This window comes from Seriola dumerili, unplaced genomic scaffold (genome assembly GCF_002260705.1).
Source record: "Seriola dumerili isolate Sdu_G_001 unplaced genomic scaffold, Sdu_1.0 BDQW01000017.1, whole genome shotgun sequence".
NCBI lineage: Eukaryota > Metazoa > Chordata > Actinopteri > Carangiformes > Carangidae > Seriola > Seriola dumerili.
The window spans coordinates 14275059-14297409 of NW_019174272.1; the positions used below are offsets into that span (position 1 = coordinate 14275059).

The 22351-nt window shown below is 40.0% G+C and overlaps 1 protein-coding gene across 1 annotated transcript in view; it reads right to left on the reverse strand.

Moving 5' to 3' along the window:
- The window catches only part of LOC111227530 (voltage-dependent N-type calcium channel subunit alpha-1B-like), a 180934-nt gene that overhangs the window by 75158 nt on the left and 83425 nt on the right, over positions 1-22351 (reverse strand). The window contains exons 8-14 of the mRNA XM_022753065.1: positions 21425-21540; positions 21159-21245; positions 12960-13043; positions 10372-10578; positions 8818-8930; positions 8555-8667; positions 8344-8475 (exon numbers count right to left, since the gene is read on the reverse strand). Of these exons, the coding sequence (XP_022608786.1) occupies positions 8344-8475; positions 8555-8667; positions 8818-8930; positions 10372-10578; positions 12960-13043; positions 21159-21245; positions 21425-21540 (852 nt within the window). The remainder of the gene's footprint in view (positions 1-8343; positions 8476-8554; positions 8668-8817; positions 8931-10371; positions 10579-12959; positions 13044-21158; positions 21246-21424; positions 21541-22351) is intronic.

Genomic DNA, 22351 nt, shown 5'->3' on the forward strand with positions numbered 1-22351 from the left:
TACATTTTATGAATCCCAACAACTATGTCTACATTTTCAGAAAGAATTATTTGTCTCCTTTTTACGGTTTTTGAGAGAGCAGAAGTTTTCCTCCGTTTTATAGTTTGACTCACATTTCTACGTGCAGGTATGAGAGCACTGGGTGACTCAGAAAAAAGGTGAAATTTTGTAGAAAAAAGGTGAAATTTTGTGGGTTTCTAAAGAAAATTCCAATGCATTCCTAATGCATTATTTATTCCCAGTATTTTGGGAATAACTTTGGGAAAAATTTGAATTTTAACACCAAAAGTCATAGCACCTCTTTCGGGATCAAGACGCACGTTTTGATGTATATATTACCGGGGTTTTCTCAAAGCTGCGGGACGAGTTACGCGCCAAAATTTGGCGGAAGAATAATAATAAGCCCGAAGGAATATTAATAGGCTCCGCCCCGAGGCACTCCTCTACAGCTAGAATAGCTAGAGAGCTGAGCACCCATGGCACTAATAACATATAAAACTACTTGCACTAATAATGGCAGAGAGGAGTAATAGGAGTGTTGATTTCATATCACATCCTTCAAATCTGGAATTAATCATGATACAAGTGATTAATTGATCAAACAACAATATAAACATTTCCCAAAGCTAAAAGTCTATAAATGTGGATTACACAGCAGTTCTTTGACTGTAATAATAATAATATGGACATTCTGGATGTCATGTAGTGTGTGTTACCTCGTGTGAAGGATGCTGACAGTATGGTCACATGAAGGACATTGTCTTAAAAATTACATTGTTACCTTTCAATGGGATAGAAGTTTGGGATTAAACTATTACATAGGAACATCTCATGAGTTACAGAACAGCTAGATATTTAATTTTACATTCTTCCTTAGATCTGTGTCTGTGAAGAGAGTTCTGCTGGTCACTACCCAGGATTGGAATGTGGGTTGTAGTTTATGACTCTTATCTAGAGAGGGACAGAGGAAGGGAGGTTGGTGTGTGTGTGTGCGTGTGTGTGTGTGTTCATGCATGGCACCGACAGGCCAGGATTCACACACTAGTGTTAATCAGTCCTTTTGTTGTTACTTGTCCTATATAAGAAACAATCAAATATCATTAGACAAAGTCTTATTGTTACAAACTGGAGATTTTGCCTATATTCTCCAGTTGTCTGGTGTCCATTGGTTGATCCTCTGGAGCTGACCCTTTGACCTTTGGTCTGGTTCTGTGTCGTTCGGACATGCTAAAAGCATGGTCTGTTTGTGGAAGAGGGGTCCTTTGTCTCTGTTTCCTATCAATTTGATAGTTTGATGGTGGGAAGAGTCGCAAAGTGTCAATTGTGGGTCCGTAACTCTGTATGTCCTTACAATGAACTTCCTTAATGGCTTGTGACTGATGCCAGGTCACGTATATACGCTACAGCTACATGTCTGAAAATGTATAGTGTTGAAGCCGATCGCTTCAATTGCCTGTCAGAGGATTTTATTTTTCTCAGTGTTTGTGAAGACAGAGAGAGGGTGATTGTGACCAGAGGTCGTGAAGAATGGCTATTATGCTCATACCCAGTCACTCTGGAAGAATATGATGCATGGTTTAAAACCCTTTTCTTCATCCACTGGTGCAACTGGCAGGCTCTGCAAGCTGTGTTTAGTGAAGTTTACAAGGCAATCAAAAGAGACAGAATCATCACTTCTTATGAAGTTGTTAGAAAACATTGACGATATATACCGTCTGGTGCACAAACTGGTCATCTGTGAAGGCTGAAAATCATCTGACACACAGACTATTAATGACGAATGGTAGATAGGTTGTATGTGTATTATATTCTATATGTTTTGTTGTTGTATGCCCAAATGTCTGTGTAAAGTGATTTTTAAAACAGTGTGTGATGTTTTATTCTTTAGTTTTTTATAAACAATACCCCGTGCAGCAGGGTCCCTCTATCACAACCATCCTGGTCACCGCCATCACTATCATCATCAACACCGTTTCCTCCATCTTCTCCTTCTCAGCATTCCTGGACACCTCCCCCATCACCTCGACCATCGCCATCTCCTCCTCCATCTCTTATGATTAGGACACCCCTGATATCTCCANACTCAAATAACCACTGGTTACAACCGAGGTATGCAGAAGAGCATCTCTGAACGCACAACATGTCAAACCTTGAAGCAGCAGAAGACCACACCAGGTGCCACGCCTGTCAGCTAAAATAGGAAACTGGGGCTACAGTTCGCACTGGCTCACTAAATAGAAGATTTGGAAAAACATTGCCTGGTCTGATGAGTCTCAATTTCTGCAACAACATTCAGATGGTAGTATCAACGGTTCAGGCTGGTGGTGGTGGTGTAATGGTGTTGTGGATATTGTGTTGGCACGGTTTAGGCCCCTTAGTTCCAACTGAGCATCGTTTAAATGCCACAGCCTACCTGAGTATTGTTGCTGACAATGTCCATCCCTTTATGACCACAGTGTACCGATCTTCTGATGGCTACTTCCAGCAGGATAACGCGCCATGTCACAAAGCTCAAATCATCCCAAACTGGTTTCTTGAACATGACAATGAGTTCACTGAACTCAAATGGCCTCCACAGTCACCACATCTTAATCCAACAGATCACCTTTGGGATGTGGTGGAACGGGAGATTTGCATCATGAATGTGCAGCTGACAAATTTGCAGCAACATGACGCTATCATGTCAATATGGACCAAAACCTCTGAGGAATGTTTCCAGCACCTTGTTGAATCTATGCCACGAAGAATTAAGGCAGTTCTGAAGGTAAAAGGGGTCCAACCTGGTACTAGCAAGGTGTAACTAATAAAGTAGCCAGTGATTGTATATGTCAATATTATTATTAATAATGTCAATATTCCTAACCTAAATTCATAGGTTGAATGGGGAATTGTTTCTTCTCTTGAAATGATAAGGTCTAATTGAGTTCCTCTTAGAAATTGATGAAGTGATAGCACCCAAATTTAAATGTCTTAAGACGTTAAAATGTGACGTGTTAATGCGGAAGCTAAAATTAACGTTTTGTAGGACCACTGCAGACAAGGTTGCAATACAGGCAATATGTCACCATGGAGATGCTCACCATGCAGCTCCATCCTGCAAAGTGGCCTTTGATCAGCAGCCTTAGTGTCAAATTTATGAGCTCTACTCAGAGCCTGCCATGAAAACACCACAGCAACTATCCAACATGTAATACAGCTTTATCCAGCCAACACTAACTAATGAACAGAGGGCTAGCTTACAGGGTTGTTGGGAGAGGACAAATAGTCATCAAGAAATCCACAACAACTCATTATAGGTCTACACAGGGTGAATGAATGATGACACCTTATCACACAATCACTTACAGAATTCATCATTCATCATCAATGACAGCGGCTACATTATCACACACACAGATCACAGCTGCGCATTATCAACAGATGAGAGGAAATGGTTACACTGCTGTAGATTTAAATCCCTGATCCCGCTCCATAAACAGAAATCTGTACTCACACATTAGAAGTTCATCCAACAGGCCTTTGCTCAGCAGAGTCATTAACAACACTGCTCAAGTCCTATTTCCTGTCTCTGCTGTTCTCTAATGATAGTATAGCCAATCAAGCCAACGTTAGCCTCTGGCTGCTTGTCAACATACTAACATTCCATAAACTTGAAATGTGGTGAGTAAAAACGGATCTAATATTGTCAGTTTAGCAGTGAACTCCTCCTGTTCTCTTCTATCCTTCCTCTCCTGAGCGCCGCTCCTTTTTTGGACCTGTTAAACATTATGATGCAAACTGAATCATCCATTTCCTGAAGAACACCTGCGGCTAAGCACATTGGTCAGATTAGGATTTCCCAGCAGGCCTTACTTCATAACTTTTGAGAAGAAAGTTACCAACAAGTGGTATATACATATTTACCACTTGTGGGTAGAAATATGAATATATTTATATAAATTAAATAAATATGTATTTATTTCTAATAAAATATGCAGTCCTGGAACATCTCAATTAAAGCAATAAAATATAAAAGGCTTAAAGTGCATGATGGCTTCTTAAGAGCCACTTAGCAAGGCAGCATACCTAGGCTGAGGTTGAAAAATCTTTTTTCTCAGGAAGGTTCAAACTGAGTGAAATGAGCTGAAGTATCTGAGCAGCAGCCATGATCAGAGCTGCTACACTTCTCTACATGATAAGGAAAGGAGCTTCAGAACTTCCTATCTTATCCCCTTCAGCATAGGAAACACTGAACCTTCCTTTAGGAAAGGAAAGGAGAAATGCCATCACACAATTCCTTGCTGCAGCAACATTTTAAATGACGAAACAAATGTAGAAAATGTAGAATGTAAATGTAGAAATATCAGAGCAGCTGTTCTATGTTTGTGACACAATCCAGAACTGATGGAAATCTTTGTCCAATCGACTGAAGATTGACTATAGGTTTCTTCTTCATTATGAAGAACTAGCAGATCTTTATCATCTTCATAACAATCCCAATGCTGTTTGAAAACCCCCGCTCACTGCACGAAAAAAATCATTTTCTCCACTTAACATATAAAAAAGTCAAAATTAATAAAATATAAATAAAATCTACTTACGTCTGAATATAATTAATTCTAGTCTTACTCAGCTGCTTGTTTTTATTGAATTATTATTTTAAAGGCTCAACTCTTTCTACTTGTATATATCTTTTCTGTTTTGGGTTTGTTTTAAAGAAAGGAGTAGGCAGACTATATGCCATCCTTCTGTTATAAATAAAGATTGTTTTCCTGTCCTTCTCCTTCACACCGTTCCATGACTTCAGGACATTTTCCATCGAAGTCGAGAAGAAGAGGTTAGAGAGGAGATTATTTAGACTTTTTGACCACAGCCCTATTCTCTACTTGGCAATCTTTAAGTCTCAGCAGAAATTGAGAGAAGAAGTTGAGAAGTGGATCATGGTGATATTGTCGTTGAATCCTCATAACAATGCTGAAGAAGAATAAATGTAATTATGGAGTTTGGCTTTGTTGAAGAGTCAATAATGGCTCAATTATCGTGTGTTTTCACAGCTGCAGTAACACAATTGGTGTAATTGTCAAGAGTTGCTACAGCTGCTCCCTACATTCATTTAAAACGGTTAGGTCCGCCCTCGCTAATTAGCAGTGACGTCCAAACGGAGCTCACCCTTAACTCCCTGTGATCCATGAGTGACTTTCATTCCTGAGTTTATTGAGGTGCTGCTTTTAAAATGCTACCAAACCGACTCTCCTGGCTGAACAATGAAAGTAAAATAACAAACTAGACAATTCAAAATAAAAGGGTCATTATTATTCAAACAACTCGCATATGATTATTCACATGAACCAAAACACACTTAACAGTAACAACCCCCTAACGCCCCTGATGCTGGTGACGTAACAATAAGCAATACCTGGGGGATGCTACAATAAGCGTTTGTTATTAATCATCCTGTTGCTTTCTATTCACTGCACAGTGTTGGCACAATGTCATCCTGGGCGTCATTATTAGTCTTGTAGAGAGAGTTTTATGCTCAAGGCTGTCTTCATATTTTGGCTGCACGTTGCTGGACGCAGATATTTTTATTCCTGATTTAAAGGTTTTGCCTGTGGGACAAAATAAGGCCCCTTCCACTTGCAGTGGCTCCAAGTGGACGTCCAATTCTCATGTACACTGTCCCTCGTCTATTTGAAGGACAAGATCAGCTAATGAAAGTCTCTCTGGAAGCAGAGCAGGCTTGAAAACAGAGAGGACCTTATCCTTGTGGTGAAACAGTATTCAGCTTGTGATGCCTTATAATGGCCACAGAGCTGTATCTCTTCTGAGAGCATATATACTTCAAGACTAAGAAATTACCCCAAGGATTCTGGAGCATTAAGACAAGGACAAAAATAAATCATAACCATAATGTTTCCATTTACTCTACAGAGAAAAAAGAGAAATAAAAGATGCATAAACTAGAATCACCTCCTGGTGGTTGTCTGCCTCCTCCACTCAGACTAGTTTCAGGTTGCATCCTGTTTATCCAGAGTCATAGAAAATATTTGTATGAAATTTTGTCATAATTGCTGTGTGAAGTTGAGTATGGCTAAAAAATGTTTTCTGAGGTTACCAAGCCCTCGAACTTTGACCTTTGAACCCCAAAATCTAATCAGTTCATCCTTGAGTCCAAATGAACGTTTGTGCCAAATTTGAAGTTGTTGAGTTACTGGGATATCGTGTCCATGAGAAAGGGACGGATGGACAACCTGAAAACAATATTCCTCCAGCTCTGAATAAAAATACAGATTATAAAACATATGATATCTAATTAAAGCGCAAGATGAAATAATTAAAAGAAGGTTTAAATAAGGCAGATTGGGCAGATTTGATCTCCACTGGGAGCTGGTTCCAGCAGGGGGCAACATAATGGCTGAAAGACATTTCACTCTGTTTGTCGTCCAAGTGCCTGATGCTGGCCTTGAATTTGTCACATAATACCATTTGGGAAGACTCTCCAGGTCCTGAGTGCGTACTTTGAGATATGGTGATGTCAATGTGTGACTCTGGAGTGTTGTAGGGATTCCACTGAGGGGTTCACCTGCTCTGGGAGAAGCTTATCTGAATCTATTTGTGACATAATAATGAGGATGAATAGGATCTAGGAATAAGACGTGGTTTGCCAAGGTATTTCAACATGTGAAAGAGTGTGTTGGTGTAGTTATGTTTACTACTACCATGTTTTCTGTGCTTCAGGAGAACGGCCGACCAGCTTGTATTTCTCATTTTTTCACCAATGATGCCAAAGACATTTATCAACGCTTGTCGATAAATTCACAGAATGTCTCTTGGCAATATTCTGTGAAACTACTAACAGCCTCACTTACTGATAGATCTCTGTGACCTGCCACAATACAAAAAAATGTCAGTCAGATAGGGATCTGTTTTGGATCACTCGTAGCAACGCTTCCAACCAGTAGCCTAACATTAAATGGGATTTGCCCCGGTGCAAATATTTCTCTTGTGCCCCTAATTGAACACAGTCTCACAACAACCCATTGAAGTTTTTGGTCTCATCACTTCTTTGACTTGTTCTCCTTGTTGTTGGAATGAAGTTGAACATCATGAAACTTCAGGATTTATTTTGTCCTTCTCATCTAGTCAGCGCCTGGACATGGAAAGATAACCCACTGCACTGTTACCAAGGCTGGCTACCGCAGTGAAGTTAGTTTAAGGTTGATCATTTGACCTCTAGATCCAGCAGCGTCTTCTTCCTCAGTTTCACCCAGTGTTGGCAGCAAGAGGATAGTCAGCCCAGCTCCGAGCCCTTGCTCTGGAACATTACAGGTGCACAGCTGTTGCTGCCTAATATCCAACCTAAAACCAACTTCACTGTGGTGGACAGGCTGGCTAACTAACCATAAATAAAGTTGACCTTTAAAAACAATAAAATACATGTTTTACAAGAAGTGGGCGACGTACAGTCTTACGGTTCAGTGCAGTGTTGTTGTTTTGGGCCAGTCCACCGCAAACTTATCTGGTTATGATGTGAATAGCTATCACTATTTTATAATAATAAGTTATCACATAAATAAATAGTATATTGTTATAACAAGAGATTTTTCTTGTGGTAAGTTTGTTTGATATAAGTCTGTATGTCCTGATAACATGAAAATATCTTTTTACATTAAAGACATCAACATACAACAATTAGCTTAGCTAGATAACAATAATAATAATGATAATAATAACTAGCTAAGTGAACAAATGGAAACGAATGGAACAAACTATGCTGAGAGTTCCCACTACTCTGGAGAGAAAGGATACGTGTTGGCCTGATTTTAAGACAATATTTTTTCTGTTAATTAGGGGCTGGATGGATTATAAATAATACTAACAACTTCTCTAAAAATAAATAAATGGTCTTTTCTCATTTCAAGGAAAATAAGGGTTGTAATGAGAACATAACAGAGAGCTTTTGAAAAATGGGAAAAATAAAATCATACCAGTCTCAACCATTTTCGTAATAAATAATCTCAACACATCTTAACAACAGCTTTAACATGTCCTGTTCTCTTTCTTTCCCTCAAGAATCACAGATGTCACAACTCAACTCAACCACTTACTTACTCTTCATGCTAATGTCTGGCTGCACTGTGCAAAACAAGAGCCAGTGCTGTTGTTTTATATATTTCAAAATGATAATGGTCTTTAGTGGTTTTTAGTAAAATAACATACCATTTTCTTGGGGGACCGTCCCCAAAACCAAAGCAGACACTGTGCTGTTTTTGATGCAAAATGCATCAATTCCATTCAAAGGCTTAAGATAAGGGTGTTTTATTTCTTCACTACAAACAGCAGCAGTAGGAACAGGTTACTCACTGGCCACCAAACAGCTGCATGCCCAGCAGAGCGAAGACCACGATGAAGAGGAAGAGCAGGAATAAGAGACTGATGATGGACTTCATGGAGTTGAGGAGGGACACCACCAGGTTCCTCAGAGAGTTCCAGTACCTACACACACAGACAAACTGGATTATATCTGACATGACCAGTGTTCCCAGCACACAGACACACATTTTTGATGACTCACTTGGTGACTTTGAAGATCCTGAGCAATCTCAGAGCTCGCAAGACACTAATGCCAAATGAGGCCCCAGGTTTGATGGCAGCCCAGATCACCTCAAAAATACTTCCAATAATCACCTGTGAACACAGTCTGATCAATTATTTTCCAAACACTGTCATTCTTTTAATTCTGGAAATAATCTGGAACATTACACAAATTATACTCCACATGCTCACACTCTGAAACACACTGTGCACTGACTGAACTCCCAGCTGAATGAGACTCACCCCAAAGTCAAAACAATTGAACGAGGAGTGGAAGTAGTTCTGAGGTCCCAGGCCGTACATTTTCATGGACATCTCTGCCAGAAACAGGCCCAGGAATACAAACTCAGCCAGGTCTGTCCAGGGGGAGGAAGAAAACACACAGATCAATGACCCCGGTTAAAAAGGGCCCTGCTGCTTTTTTCCACAATTCAATAGAGCTGAGCTGCTGCTGCCTGTTCAGCTGTGTCCACAGCAAACAAGACACAGAAAGAGTCTGTTGTTTCGGTAGATAATCGCCGCACTCTCCCATGTTGGAGTGTGTGAGACGTGTGTTTGCTCATGTTTTTTTTCTGCAGTTTCTCTGTTGGAGACTAAATCTAAGGCAACACAGCCATGTCTTTTCATTGAACAGAAAGAGAACAAAAGGAAACAGGTGTCTTACAATATCAGTAAACAAGCAAGGCTATGTTACAGTTATTTGAAGTGTCTTACAATGGGTAGAATTTAATAAAGTTGGTCTATATCCAACCTTTTTATACGGGTGAATGGTTAAAGCTGATTGAAAGCTGAGGTTCCACCTTCACAGGGTCAAGGGAACTCAAACTGGCTACAAATTGTACTTACTATACCTTGTTATTAATGTGAATCCTGCTTTCTGATGGCAAACATTAATTAGCTAGCATAGCCTCCAGTCCTGTCTACAGATGTCCAAAAAGGCCATACTCGCAAATATTTTTTATCCCGTTATCTCAAGATAACAAAGCTCAATATCCCGAGATAACAAGATATTATCAGGAGAAAACGAATTTGACTGAACCTTGTACATTAAGTCGCAGTAACACTCTTAGCAACAATCCTTAGTAACTCATTAGCTGACAAGGACTAATCTGAAAATGATCTTGTATGAAAAGACATAGTGTGATTTCCGCCCTTGACTGAAATATTCTCTGATGCGTTGATTAATGCATCATCCGGACATTTTCAACAATGTAATTATTATGAGAAAACAAGCTTTGTTATCTAGAGATAACAGGATAAAAAAATATTTGTGGGTATGGCCTTTCTGGGCTTCTGTACCTGTCACATACTGGCATCTTGAAATGATTCTGTTGCAGTTACAGTTGGCAGTAATGCATTTTAATGCAGTGCTCCTAAGACAGTATTTGTATTTGTTTAAGCAACACTGAAACAAAACTATGTGACTTTTGTGTCCACTGTGGTCTCCAGTGATAATCTCAGGATAATATTAAATGCTAAAACAGTAGCACCAGCAGAGAGGAGTCAGCACACTGGCTCACTGTTGTCAGTCATAAATGTACAACAATCTTTAACATTATCCACCATAAGCTTCTGATACCAGTACAAGTAAAGCTGTAGTAGGTGAAACCACTGAGTGTTTTGAATTAAACAGTAGTGGGTTTTATTCATTATGAGTTCAACTTTTTTATTTATAAGAGGTAAATTGCCATTACTTAGCTTCATTTTGAATTCTCTATGTAGTAAAAACCAGGTCAGTGGTTAAATGTGTTATAAATTATCTAATACAATAATACTAATAAGGTTGCTCGTGCTCACATAGGGCATAGGTGAGCCACTCCGGCTGGTCATAGTGTACTATGGCTACACACAATGTGTTGAGGCCAACCAGACACAACACAGTCCAGTAGAAGCTCTGGGACTTGACCAGACGACGGATGGTGAAGCGGATCCTCTTCTCTTTCCTCCTGAAGTAGGACGAGTTCTCGTTCTTGCTCTTCACGCTGGCCCGGGCAAACGGCGACCCTGGGGGGGCAGTTGGAACAAAACATACAAAATGGCAATAAAGTTACCGAGCCTAAGACTGAGGTGGTCTCACCAAATCAAGACTGGGTTGAGTGGAGTTGCTTTGGTTCTAACATCACGACAAGATTCAATTATCTGACTTCAGAGAAATGTAGTGAAGTCAGCACTCTCCAGTACAGGCCAGCATACATCTTATAAAGGTGAGTTCCACTACTGCAGTTCTAATGATGGGACAAATGGAATGAATGAATGAATGAATGTGATATAATTAACTTATACATTCTCCATATTGTGACAAGCTTTAACTGTGATGTAACCAGAGTGAAGCGCTGGAGTCTTCACGTCTCCTCTCCCTGCTCCCATTTAGCCTGTACTATATTAAACCTCCTGTAACTTAAATCAAGCCCAAATGTCAAGTGGGACAGGACACAAGGAGGAAGGAGAAAAATGGTTCTATTAGAATTTCATTACTGGCACAGGAAGACGAGTGAGCTAATTATTTCCTCGTCTATTTTAATCCAGACATCTGAGTCTGACTGTAACACCTCAAGTCCCACTCTAACACATCTACGTTTTCACAGTAAAAACAAATGTTTTTTTTAATAGACTTTTGTAAACAGTGTGTGTTTGTTAATAAGTAGTACCTTTTTAAAATTCTTTCTTTCTTTTTCTAATATTGTTTCTGCCTCTATCCATGATTTCCTTATCCGACAATATCTACAACTGTAATTAAGATGTTTATCTCAGTCTTGATCAGTGTGCTCGCGCAGTTGTCCTGTTGAGGTTCTGCAGAGGAAAATCCTCTTGAATTTGGCCCATTATATAGAACTATATCTCTGCCCCCCCTGGCTGGGAAGGAATATGATTTTTTTTTAGATTTTATTTGAAGAGAGAGAAACAGGAAAGGGCATGAGAGGACCATGACATGAAACAAAGGTCTGTGTCTAGGACTCAAACTGTGGACATTGTACACAGTGTTTTGTTACACTAAGTGCATCTGTCATGGTGTAAATTTTACACCATGCACATGCTCTTTTATATGAGTATCTCATAACAAACTAGCTACCTCAGCGGTCAGTATTAAAGATCCATACAGTATAAAGGTAGATGTCCATGTGTTGTTTGATTATAAAGCAGGTCTAGGTTCTATATTAGTACTGTGAAAGTATAAAATCCTCAGTCCACAGAGAAATGCACACAGCCTGTATTCAGAAACTGAGCCTTAAAACCAGCTGGAACTTTGTGATGTCACAACAAAGCAGACACCAAGCCCCACTCACCTGGACCCACCACCCAACCTTGCAGGATTAGGTTTGTCTAATGAGTGTTTGCCTGATATCTGCTATATTTTTATTGGATCACTCAGAAAACAGTCAGCCAATCAGAAGAGAGTCTCAGAGCCTACTCTCTTCTGATTGGTTCACTGACCTGTTGTTACTAGAGCTCCAGAGAGAAGCCTGAGAGAGGAGAAGTAAAAAAGTGTGAAATATGGCACCTTTAATGGATCTACATGCGAGCTATGGCAGCTGTTGAATTCTTAGATCAACCACAGGACCTCAAGTGGACTCTCATAAACAATGGTATTTTAGCCACAGTCACAGCCACATTATTATTTTAAAATTGATAAGGAATCACAATAAGCTTCAGCGCAATATTCTCAAGTCTCAATTCCTTCATCTTTTCCATGAAACTGTGATTTTAGGTTTGATGTTTGTTAATTATTGCAACATGAGTGATGTAAGAAGCATCATTTTGCACAAATTTGCTCATGCAGACTTCATTAAAACACTCATTGTCAGTGTTGTGCCTGAACGTCATATTTTAAGTGAACTGAACGAATCAGTTTACAAATGATGATAATACGATAATACGAATAAAATAATAATATAATGAGAATGAAGTTGTAATTTTAGGTTCCGTGTTGTTCTAGAGGGGAAATATCAGAGGTTTTAAAATGAGGAACGTGGAGCATCCTGTGAAGTTATACTGCAGCAGAGGTTTCACAAATAAGGAGATACTTCATCTTTTGACTCATCATCATCATCATCATCATCATCATCATCAGCATCATCATCATCATCATCATCATCATCAGCACCAGGACATTGAAAAGATTGTGAAGAAACTGAGTCTATTCTATTGTTAGACAACAGCAGCTGCCAGAAGCAGCTCAGGCTGAAATTAATTTCTCACAATTTTGTTTCAAATTTTAGAGAGAACATGAGATCTCTCAACCACAGAGAAGAATTTGGGGGATGAGATGATGATGTCTCTCTCTGTTTCTATGTTTTTGTGTGTTTTTGAAGTCTGATCTTTGTCACCCTTTATCTTGGAGACTTGGAATAATATGGCAAATATTGTGTGTCAGGTGTCATCCTCACCAACAGATGAGATGTCAGTGAAGTGGTCCTCGCCTTCCTCTGCGTTGATGAGGTCATTCTTACTCTTCTTTGTCCTTTTCAGCACTGCAAATACAATATAGAAAGAAATCAATCACACACGCCATAAAGCAGATAAACTGATTTAACTCTGATTCTTAAAGCTCTTAATAAAGTTCAGTAAGAAACATCCTTTCTCTCATAATTCCTCTTTGATTCTGCTCAAGGTGAAAATCTCTCTCCCACTCTGACCTGTAGATGGTAAATGGACTGCACTCATACAGCGCTTCGCTAGTCTTAGAGACCATTCAACATGAGCCACAATCACCCATTCACACACACATACATCACAGTCACTGATGAAATAGCCATAAGGGCAATTTGGGGTTTAGTATATTGCCCAAGGACACTTCAACACACAGCAGAATGTGTGAGTAAACACACATTCACACATACATCAAAGGGGGGTGTTGGTGGAAATGACCTGATAACTCAGGAGGCTGCCCAGATGGTGGTGAGTCTAACAGTATGGAACAAGCCAGTTGCATATATAATATAGTGTTACTGTTACTGTATTTGACTATATATTGTTTGAAAAAATGAAAAATATTTCAACCTATCTGCTGTGTTGACCCGAGACTTTGGTGCATGCCAGCTTGTTACAAGCATACGTTCACCCACCTGTCACTCAAAGCAACACGCCCTCAATTCTCCATAACTTTAAGCCTTGTTAAAATGTAAACAGGTGAGTTATTTAAACAGGTGTCATGAAGGAGGAAATAAGCTATAGAGACGAAAACTGTATTTTGTACCAGGCTGTAAACATGTTTATATATGCTGTAAAGTTAGACGTTTTAACATGGGAACATTTTTCAGCCTCAGAGTTTGCCGCTTGTTTCTGAAGAGTGGTTTTGAAGCTCAGAGTCAGATGCTCCACCACCACCATCTTGGCAGTGTCTGACTCCGCCCCTAACTTCCCGCTAATCCAAAAATGGTCAAAAAGGTGAGGTGTGTGTGGAGCCAAGACTTTGGTGTATGTCTGTTTGTGGCAAACATATGCTCACTCACATGTCACTCAATGAGGCCACAGCCTCAATTCTCCATAACGTTAAGCCTTAATAAAATGTAAACAGGTGAGTTATATAAACAGTTGTCATGAAGGAGGAAATTAGCTCTTGAGACCAAAACAATTTTTTGTACCAGGCTGTAAACATGTTTATTTCTGCTGTAAAGTTGGACATTTTAACATGGGAGTCTATTGGGATTGTCTCACTGTTGGAGCCAGACTCTAGTGGTCAGAGGAACTGCAGTTTCTCCCACTTCATTGTTCAGTTCACTTCAGCTCCGCCCACAGGTGAGATGTCACAGTGAATACGCAGCATTCAGGTGAAAGTGACCTTCCAGAATTTCCTCCACTGAAGAAACCGCTAAAGAGGCCTCAGACAAAGAAAGAGCACAGAGCACAGGTGGACTGGACTGAGGACTACTGGATCATATCAGTTTTCAAAGTTTGTACCAGCTCCATCAGTGTCATTCATGCAGCCAGTCCCAGTGGATCAGTCCAAGGCTAAATTTCTTTCCCAGTCTGACCCTGGAGCCAATACTGGTCTGTTTTTTTTCTCACTTAAATTTTTATTAGGTTTTCACATGAACATAGACAAAACAGTATATCAGGAACAAGACAGAATAACACATATACACAAGTAAATACAAAGTAAAATCACATTGGAGTTGTCTGTAAATATTTCAATACTCGTACCACTATTAAGTTGGGCCTTAATTTAGTCTGTGTTGTCCTTTTCAAATGTATTCTTTCGGATTCTCAAAAAATGTCAACTTTTCCATGGTGACAGTGTCTTTGACAATTTCTAACCACTGTTCCTGATTTGGAGCATTTACATTCAGCCAGTTTCTACTAACAGCTTTCTTGCTTGCTGCTAGTAAAACTTTGGCCAGGTAGAAATCTTCTCACATAAAAAAAAAAATCTTTGTTTACAAGATCATATTTTGCCTTTAAATGTTGGAAAAACATAAATTCCCCATTTTTTGAAATTGTGCATATTGCCGTCATGCCTTTTTGTGTCCATTCTTTTAATATTGAGTCATACATCCCTGGTTTGAAATTTGAGTCATATGCAACCCACCTCAGTATAGGAACCTCCCTCTTTAGTTTGTATTTTTCTATAACATTTCATATTTCTAGTGTAAATGTTATTATTGGATCCATGGCATGTCTCATAACCCCTGCCAAGTATTAGTCCCTCAACAAAATTTGGGTCTGGTAACCCTGAATTTCCCTTTCCATTTCTTTCCATTAAGACTCGTAGTCCGGTCTGCTCTGTTTTTGTTGTATTAAAATAGTATCCATATGCTTCCAGTAGTTTCATTAGGATAGGGAAACATATATCTGTTCATTCAAGAAAAATAATGACATTGTCCGCAAAAAGTCCAATGACATGTTCTTTTCCCCCAATATTAACACCTTGTAGGTCTTCATTCTGCCTTATGGCTTGTGTTAGGGGCTCGGCATATGAAGCAGAGAGTAGGAGAAAGACAACAGCCCTGCCTTGAGCCTCTCTCCAACTGGATCTTATTAGACAGGTTTCCATTTACCTTAATCCTGGCTGTGGGCTCTTGATAAATAGTTTTAATACACCAAACTGCATTTTCACCCAAACCAGATCTCTTTAATACTTCATATAAAAACACGCTTTTTCTGCATCCAAACTAACCAGAACCATACTTGTACCTTTTTTTTGAACATTGTCTACAATCTCTCAGAAGAACCCTCCATGGGTTCTTCCTATGTTTGATGCCCACTAATAAATCCAGTTTGCTCTTCATCAATCAGGTCTGGTACGAAACTGTCAAATCTTTTGCAAATGATTCAGGTAAACAAATTGTAGTATACATTTAAAAGTGAGACTGGCCTAAAGTTTTTGCATTGTTCTTTATCTTTGCCTTCCTTAGGTAAGATGGTAATAATTGTTTCTTTCCATGATGGAGGAGCCCTGCTCTCTTTAAGGGTCCAGTTAAAACAGGACCAAAGCAAAGGTGTTAGCTCTTCTCAAGGACCTTGTACCATTCTGATGGAAACCCATTGCTACCAGGTGATTTAATGGCCTTTAGTCTCCTGATTGTTGATTCCAGCTCCTTTACTGTAATTTCTGCTGTAATGGTATCATTCTGTATCTCACCAAAAGATGACAGGACAGGTGAGTTAAGAAAAGCCCTTTTTTCATTAGCTGATGGTGGTTTGGTATAAAGTTTCTTATAGTACTCTTCAATTAATCTTTCTATTTCGTCTGGCTTATGTAATAATTGGTTGGTTTGAGGGTCTCTTATTTTATGGATTGTGTTAGGTGCCTGCTTTTTACACAGGCATCTGGTTGCTTTTGGACCCGATTCATAATAAGTCTGCTTTACAAATCTTGCCCTTTTTTCTATATCTGCCCTGAATATCTCATTAATCTCCCCCCTTGTCTCCATAATTTGTTGTGGTACCAACTGATCCTGTGTTTTCTCTCCAGTTCTCTTACTCTTTCTACTAGAGCCCGACCGATTTCTCAATATTGGCCTATCACAGATATATCCATATCAGCGCATATATTCTCCGATATACTTTTATTAAGAAGCAATAATGCAGTGGAAATGCTCGGGTCAAGTCTAGTTATATAAGCAGTATTTTATGTATATTTGATCCTTTGTTTTCATTCAAGTTAAATATATATATATATGTATAAGCTGTATATATCGGCCGATATATTGATATCAAAATTTTTTTACTCCATAATATCGGTATCAGCATCGGCCCCAAAAATCCAATATCGGTCGAGCTCTGCTTTCTACTTTGTGTTTGTATGTGACTAACCGTGTCTTTTTTTATGTTGTCAGGGCGATCAGCTTTCCTGCTTTCATAGCAAGATCCACATCTCCATTATCATTCCCTTCTTTATATCTTTTTATCTCTTCCCTTATCTGTTTCACATTTGTTTTATTATTTAAATTACCCACATTAAGCCTATATACTGTATTTATTTTTCTGCTATTCAGGTGTATTGTCAAGCTGATTGCATTGTGATCTGATACATCTGCCACTCCAATTTTAAACTCTGTGGCCCTGTAACTTTCACCGGTGTTCATTAAAATCATCTATTCTGGAGTACACACAATGTGGTACTGAATAATGTGTGTAATCTCTTTCTAGAGAGTGAAATTATCTGTAAACATCAATATATCCTATTTTCTGCACCAATGTGTTAATACATTTAGTCAGATGCATCTTGTTTTTCTCAAGACTTGCTGTATCCAAATGGTTATGGTTATGGTTCATGACTACATTAAAATCCCCTCCATATATCAAAATACCTTCATTCTCTAAGGCAATAATGTCAAACAAAGTTTTAATTTGATCAGTGTCACAACATTGTTTTCCAGCTGTCCTTTCACTAATACATACCTCCAGTCTTTTCCCCAATTTCTTTATGACATTCGAATTGGACTGCATTTGTAATAAGGATAGCTACCCTCCTCCTCTGGCTAGGTTTGTAAGAACTATAGAATGATTTCTAAAACCAAACCATTTTAATTTCTCATGTTCTTGTTGAGGAAGGTGGTTTCTTGTAGAAATAATACTTTAGCCTTTTGCTTTTTCAATTTAGCAAGGACCTTTTAACTGGGTTATTCATTCTATTTACATTAAGTGACACAAATGTTATATTGTTATGTGGCATTTACATTACCCAGTCCAGCATTGCATTTATAAAACTCCAGACTACTTAAAATAGCACAGACCTGACCATCTGGACAACATGTGCCAAATAAGGAAAATAAAAAAGAAACACTTGACTTCCAAGTTAGGCTGATTCTTCGCCACCATGAGTCCCAGTCTGAAGGCAGAGGGGAAAGCCTCCTCCCAGAGGGCCCCTCACTAGAAGTGAAACAGGCCATTTCATACATCCTAGTAGTCCAACATCATGCCTTTAATTTGCAGTCCAATCGATGTCATCAGCATTGATCAGAGATGATTTAGCCCCATATACAGTGCATCCGGAAAGTATTCACACCCCTTCACTTTCCCCACATTTTGTTATGTTACAGCCTTATTCCAAAATGGATTAAATTCATTTTTTCTCATCAATCTACACACAATACCCCATAATGACAAAGCAAAAAAGGTTTTTTAGAAATTCTTGCAAATTTATTAAAAATAAAAAACTGAAATATCGCATGTACATAAGTACTTTGCTATGACACTAAAAAATGAGCTTAGGTGCATCCTGTTTCCACTGATCATGCTTGAGATGTTTCTACAACTTGATTGTAGTCCACCTGTAGTAAATTCAATTGATTGGACATGATTTGGGAAGGCACACACCTGTCTATATAAGGTCCCATCTATATATAAGGTTCCACTGTTGACAGTGCATGTCAGAGCAGAAACCAAGCCATGAAGTCAAAGGAATTGTCTGTAGACCTCCGAGACAGGATTGTATCGAGGCACACATCTGGGGAAGGGCACAAAAATATTTCTGCAGCATTGATGGTGCTGAAGAGCACAGTGGTCTCCATCATTCGTAAATGAAAGAAGTTTGGAACCACCAGGACTCTTCCTAGAGCTGGCCGCCCAGCCAAACTGAGCAATCGGGGGAGAAGGGCCTTGGTCAGGGAGGTGACCAAGAACCCGATGGTCACTCTGACAGAGCTCCAGCGTTCCTCTATGGAGATGGGAGAAACTTCCAGAAGGACAACCATCTCTGCAGCACTCCACCAATCAAGCCTTTATGGTAGAGTGGCCAGACGGAAGCCTCTACTCAGTAAAAGGCACATGACAGCCCGCTTGGAGTTTACCAAAAGGCACCTAAAGGACTCTCAGACCATGAGAAACATGATTCTCTGGTCTGATGAAACCAAGATTGAACTCTTTGGCCTGAATGCCAAGTGTCACGTCTGGAGGAAACCAGGCACCTCTCATCACCTGGGTAATACCATCTCTACGGTGGAGCATGGTGGTGGCAGCATCATGCTGTGGGGATGTTTTTCAGCGGCAGGAACTGGGAGACTAGTCAGGATCGAGGGAAAGATGAACGGAGCAAAGTACAGAGAGATCCTTGATGAAAACCTGCTCCAGAGCGCTCAGGACCTCAGACTGGGGCGAAGGTTTACCTTCCAACAGGACAACGACCCTAAGCACACAGCCAAGACAACGAAGGAGTGGCTTCAGGACAAGTCTGTGAATGTCCTTGAGTGGCCCGGCCAGAACCCAGACTTGGACCTGATTGAACATCTCTGGAAAGACCTGAAAATAGCTGTGCAGCGACGCTCCCCATCTAACCTGACAGAGCTTGAGAGGATCTGCAGAGAAGAATGGGAGAAATACCCCAAATACAGGTGTGCCAAGCTTGTAGCTTCATACCCAAGAAGACTTGAGGCTGTAATCGCTGCCAAGGGTGCCTCAACAAAGTACTGAGTAAAGGGTGTGAATACTTATGTACATGCGATATTTCAGTTTTTTATTTTTAATAAATTTGCAAAAATTTCTAAAAAACCTTTTTTGCTTTGTCATTATGGGGTATTGTGTGTAGATTGATGAGAAAAAAAAGGAATTTAATCCATTTTGGAATAAGGCTGTAACATAACAAAATGTGGGGAAAGTGAAGGGGTGTGAATACTTTCCGGATGCACTGTATGTACACCAACGTCAAAAATAGTAAAAGAAAAAGGAAGATAACTTCCAGGCAAGTTAGTCCATGACAAAGCAATAATTAGTTAGAGGGGTCCACTCAAACTCCTGTAATCTTTCTTTGCCCCACACGCAGTCTCATCTGTATTCCTCTCCCCCGCACACTGACATGTTGTAGCCTGAAGAAGTTGCTCCATCTCAGGATCCGGATCCGTTGTACTGCGGCCTGGTGTCTCCATGGGATAACCTCTCCTCTTCAGTTCCTGCGCTGCGTCCTGTGCACTGCCATATGTGTGTGTTCCTGAGTCCCAGTGAATGTGCATCTTGTCAAGCGGGTCTGGAAATGATTGCCTTTCTCCTTTAGGACCCTCTTTATTCCCGTATATGCCTTGCTTTTCTGGACAACCTGCATAGTCGTCATCGAACGCCAGGCATCACCCTTCAACAATAGTTGGGTTCTGGTTTACGAGCCAGAACCCTGTGGCCGCGCTGGATCTGTAGATTGGTTTCTGGTTCAATTGTGAGTTCAGTCCTCCAAAGTTGTTCCACAAACTCAACCGTGGAGTTGCGTTCTTTCTCTTCGGGTACACTGTAAATGCAAATGTTATTTCGCCTAGGCCGTCCTTCCAACTCACCTTCCAATTTTTACGACTTAATCAGAGCTTCTTTCATGGTCATGTTACTTGTCTCGACCTCTTCATCAGGCTTCTGCTTCAGTCAGTCCGGTTTCGTTAGCCTGGATTCATGTCTAGTTAGCTTTTTTGTTAGTTTTTGGTAAATTTCCTGATTCAAGTCTCTGGGTTCGATTTTCATGTCTTCTTTGAGTTCTTCTTTGAGTTTGTTTAAATCCACTTTATGTTTAGTTAGGTAGAAGTGCATGAGGAGAAGTTGCGAAGAAGTGGTTAATAGGGCCGACACAAAGGTGACCAGGGGTAATTGGGGCTAAATGAGCTTGACAGGGGAAACTAAAGGGACAGACCTTTTCCACCACAGACATTTTGTCTTGTCTTCACTGCAGGTAAAGGAGTTGTTGATACTTGTTGATATTGTTAATGTGGGGAAATCAAAGTTTGGGGGCTGACAGCAGGTCACGCAGCACTTTACTGCTTCTTCTATGTTTATGTTGAATGGATGCACTCATACTCTATGAGCACAGTTGCAGTAATGCACAGACAGCTTGTGACGGTAATGCACTGAAGAAGTTAGTGATGCAATAATGAATGAGGAGAAGAGGAGGAAAGACCACCAGCTGCTATAAACAAGGGCTTTGGGAATATTTTAGGGAGTGGGAAACAAATGTACCTCAACAGAGCATCTGTCACATCATCAGCTAAAAGCTCAATAACATCACCCCTGCAAGTCTAATATCATGGCTCATAACTTTTTTAGATACAGGCTCTCTGTGTATTCTGTTTCAGTTCTGGTGTATTTAGCTGGTGTTCACATGGTTATGTCTCCAACGTGGTGCTGGATGGTTATTTTCTATCTACACAGCTGACTCTGAACACAGCAGTCCTCACCAGAGTTGTTGTGTTTTCTTTTGTACCAAGCTCCATCCACGGATTTCTCCTCTGCATTCTTGTCTTCCTCAGCCAGCATCACCTCCTCTGCAACACAAACACACACTTGACTTTAATGTAGTCATGATTATATCATATTTGTTTTAACATCAATTATACTTAAGTTTTTTATTTGAATGTACCTTTAATGATTGCGTGCATGCGTACGTGTGTGCTTGCGTGCGTGTGTGTGTGTGTGTGTGTGTGTGTGTGTGTGTGTGTTTGACCTGCTTTGCAGATCCACTCCAGGTATCCAGTTAACTCTCTCTCTATTTGCTGTTGTCTGCGGAGCTTCAGGAACTCTTGCCTCTTCTCCACCCTTTCTCTCTCCTTGGCAAACTCCCTGTAGAACCCACAAAGAAACCACACACACACACACACACACAGAAATGTTTATTGGATCTGACAGGCCAACACAGACCCTGCAGCAGGTTGACAGGTATACAGCAGGCTGGCTTCCAGCAGGTAAGACATAGTCTGTGTCCTGTCACATTGTGGAACAGCTGAAGCTGAACTTAACATCAACAGCAGGTCTGTCTCATGATTACATCACAAGCTGATATCACTCCTGTCTCTGTCCTTCCTCTAAACAACATCCATCAGGTGCCATCAGTTATATGACTCATGAGTCTGATGACTTCAGACTTGACTTGATAATATGAAAGATCTGCAGTTCAACTCCAATGCCTCAAAATGTTACTTTTGACTTGATATCCTCACAGATATAAAATTAGGTCATACAAAAGTGTTTTCTTGAAAACAGATATACTTCGAATCGCTCTGACAACAACCAATCATGTTGTACAACCAGGAAGGAAAGGTGCTGACCAGCAGAAAGACACCACATGATCCAGATCATCACTCACTGAGACTGTGACAAAAACAAACGACAACGTGGAAAGTGTTTAGCTCATTTGTAAATGCGTCACAGACGTAACATCAGTTCTGTCAGATATTCTGAATGGAAAGTAGCCAAAAAGCAGCCAGCTTCATGCATATGCTGATTTGCATATGAGTGACATTATCACATGACTATTTGCATACACAGTAAATACAAGATGTAGCACTCCATACAAGAGTTTCTGGAAGATAAAATAGCTAATGAACTTTATAATCAGCTGTAATTATTCTACAAGCTGCTACCTCATCTGTAT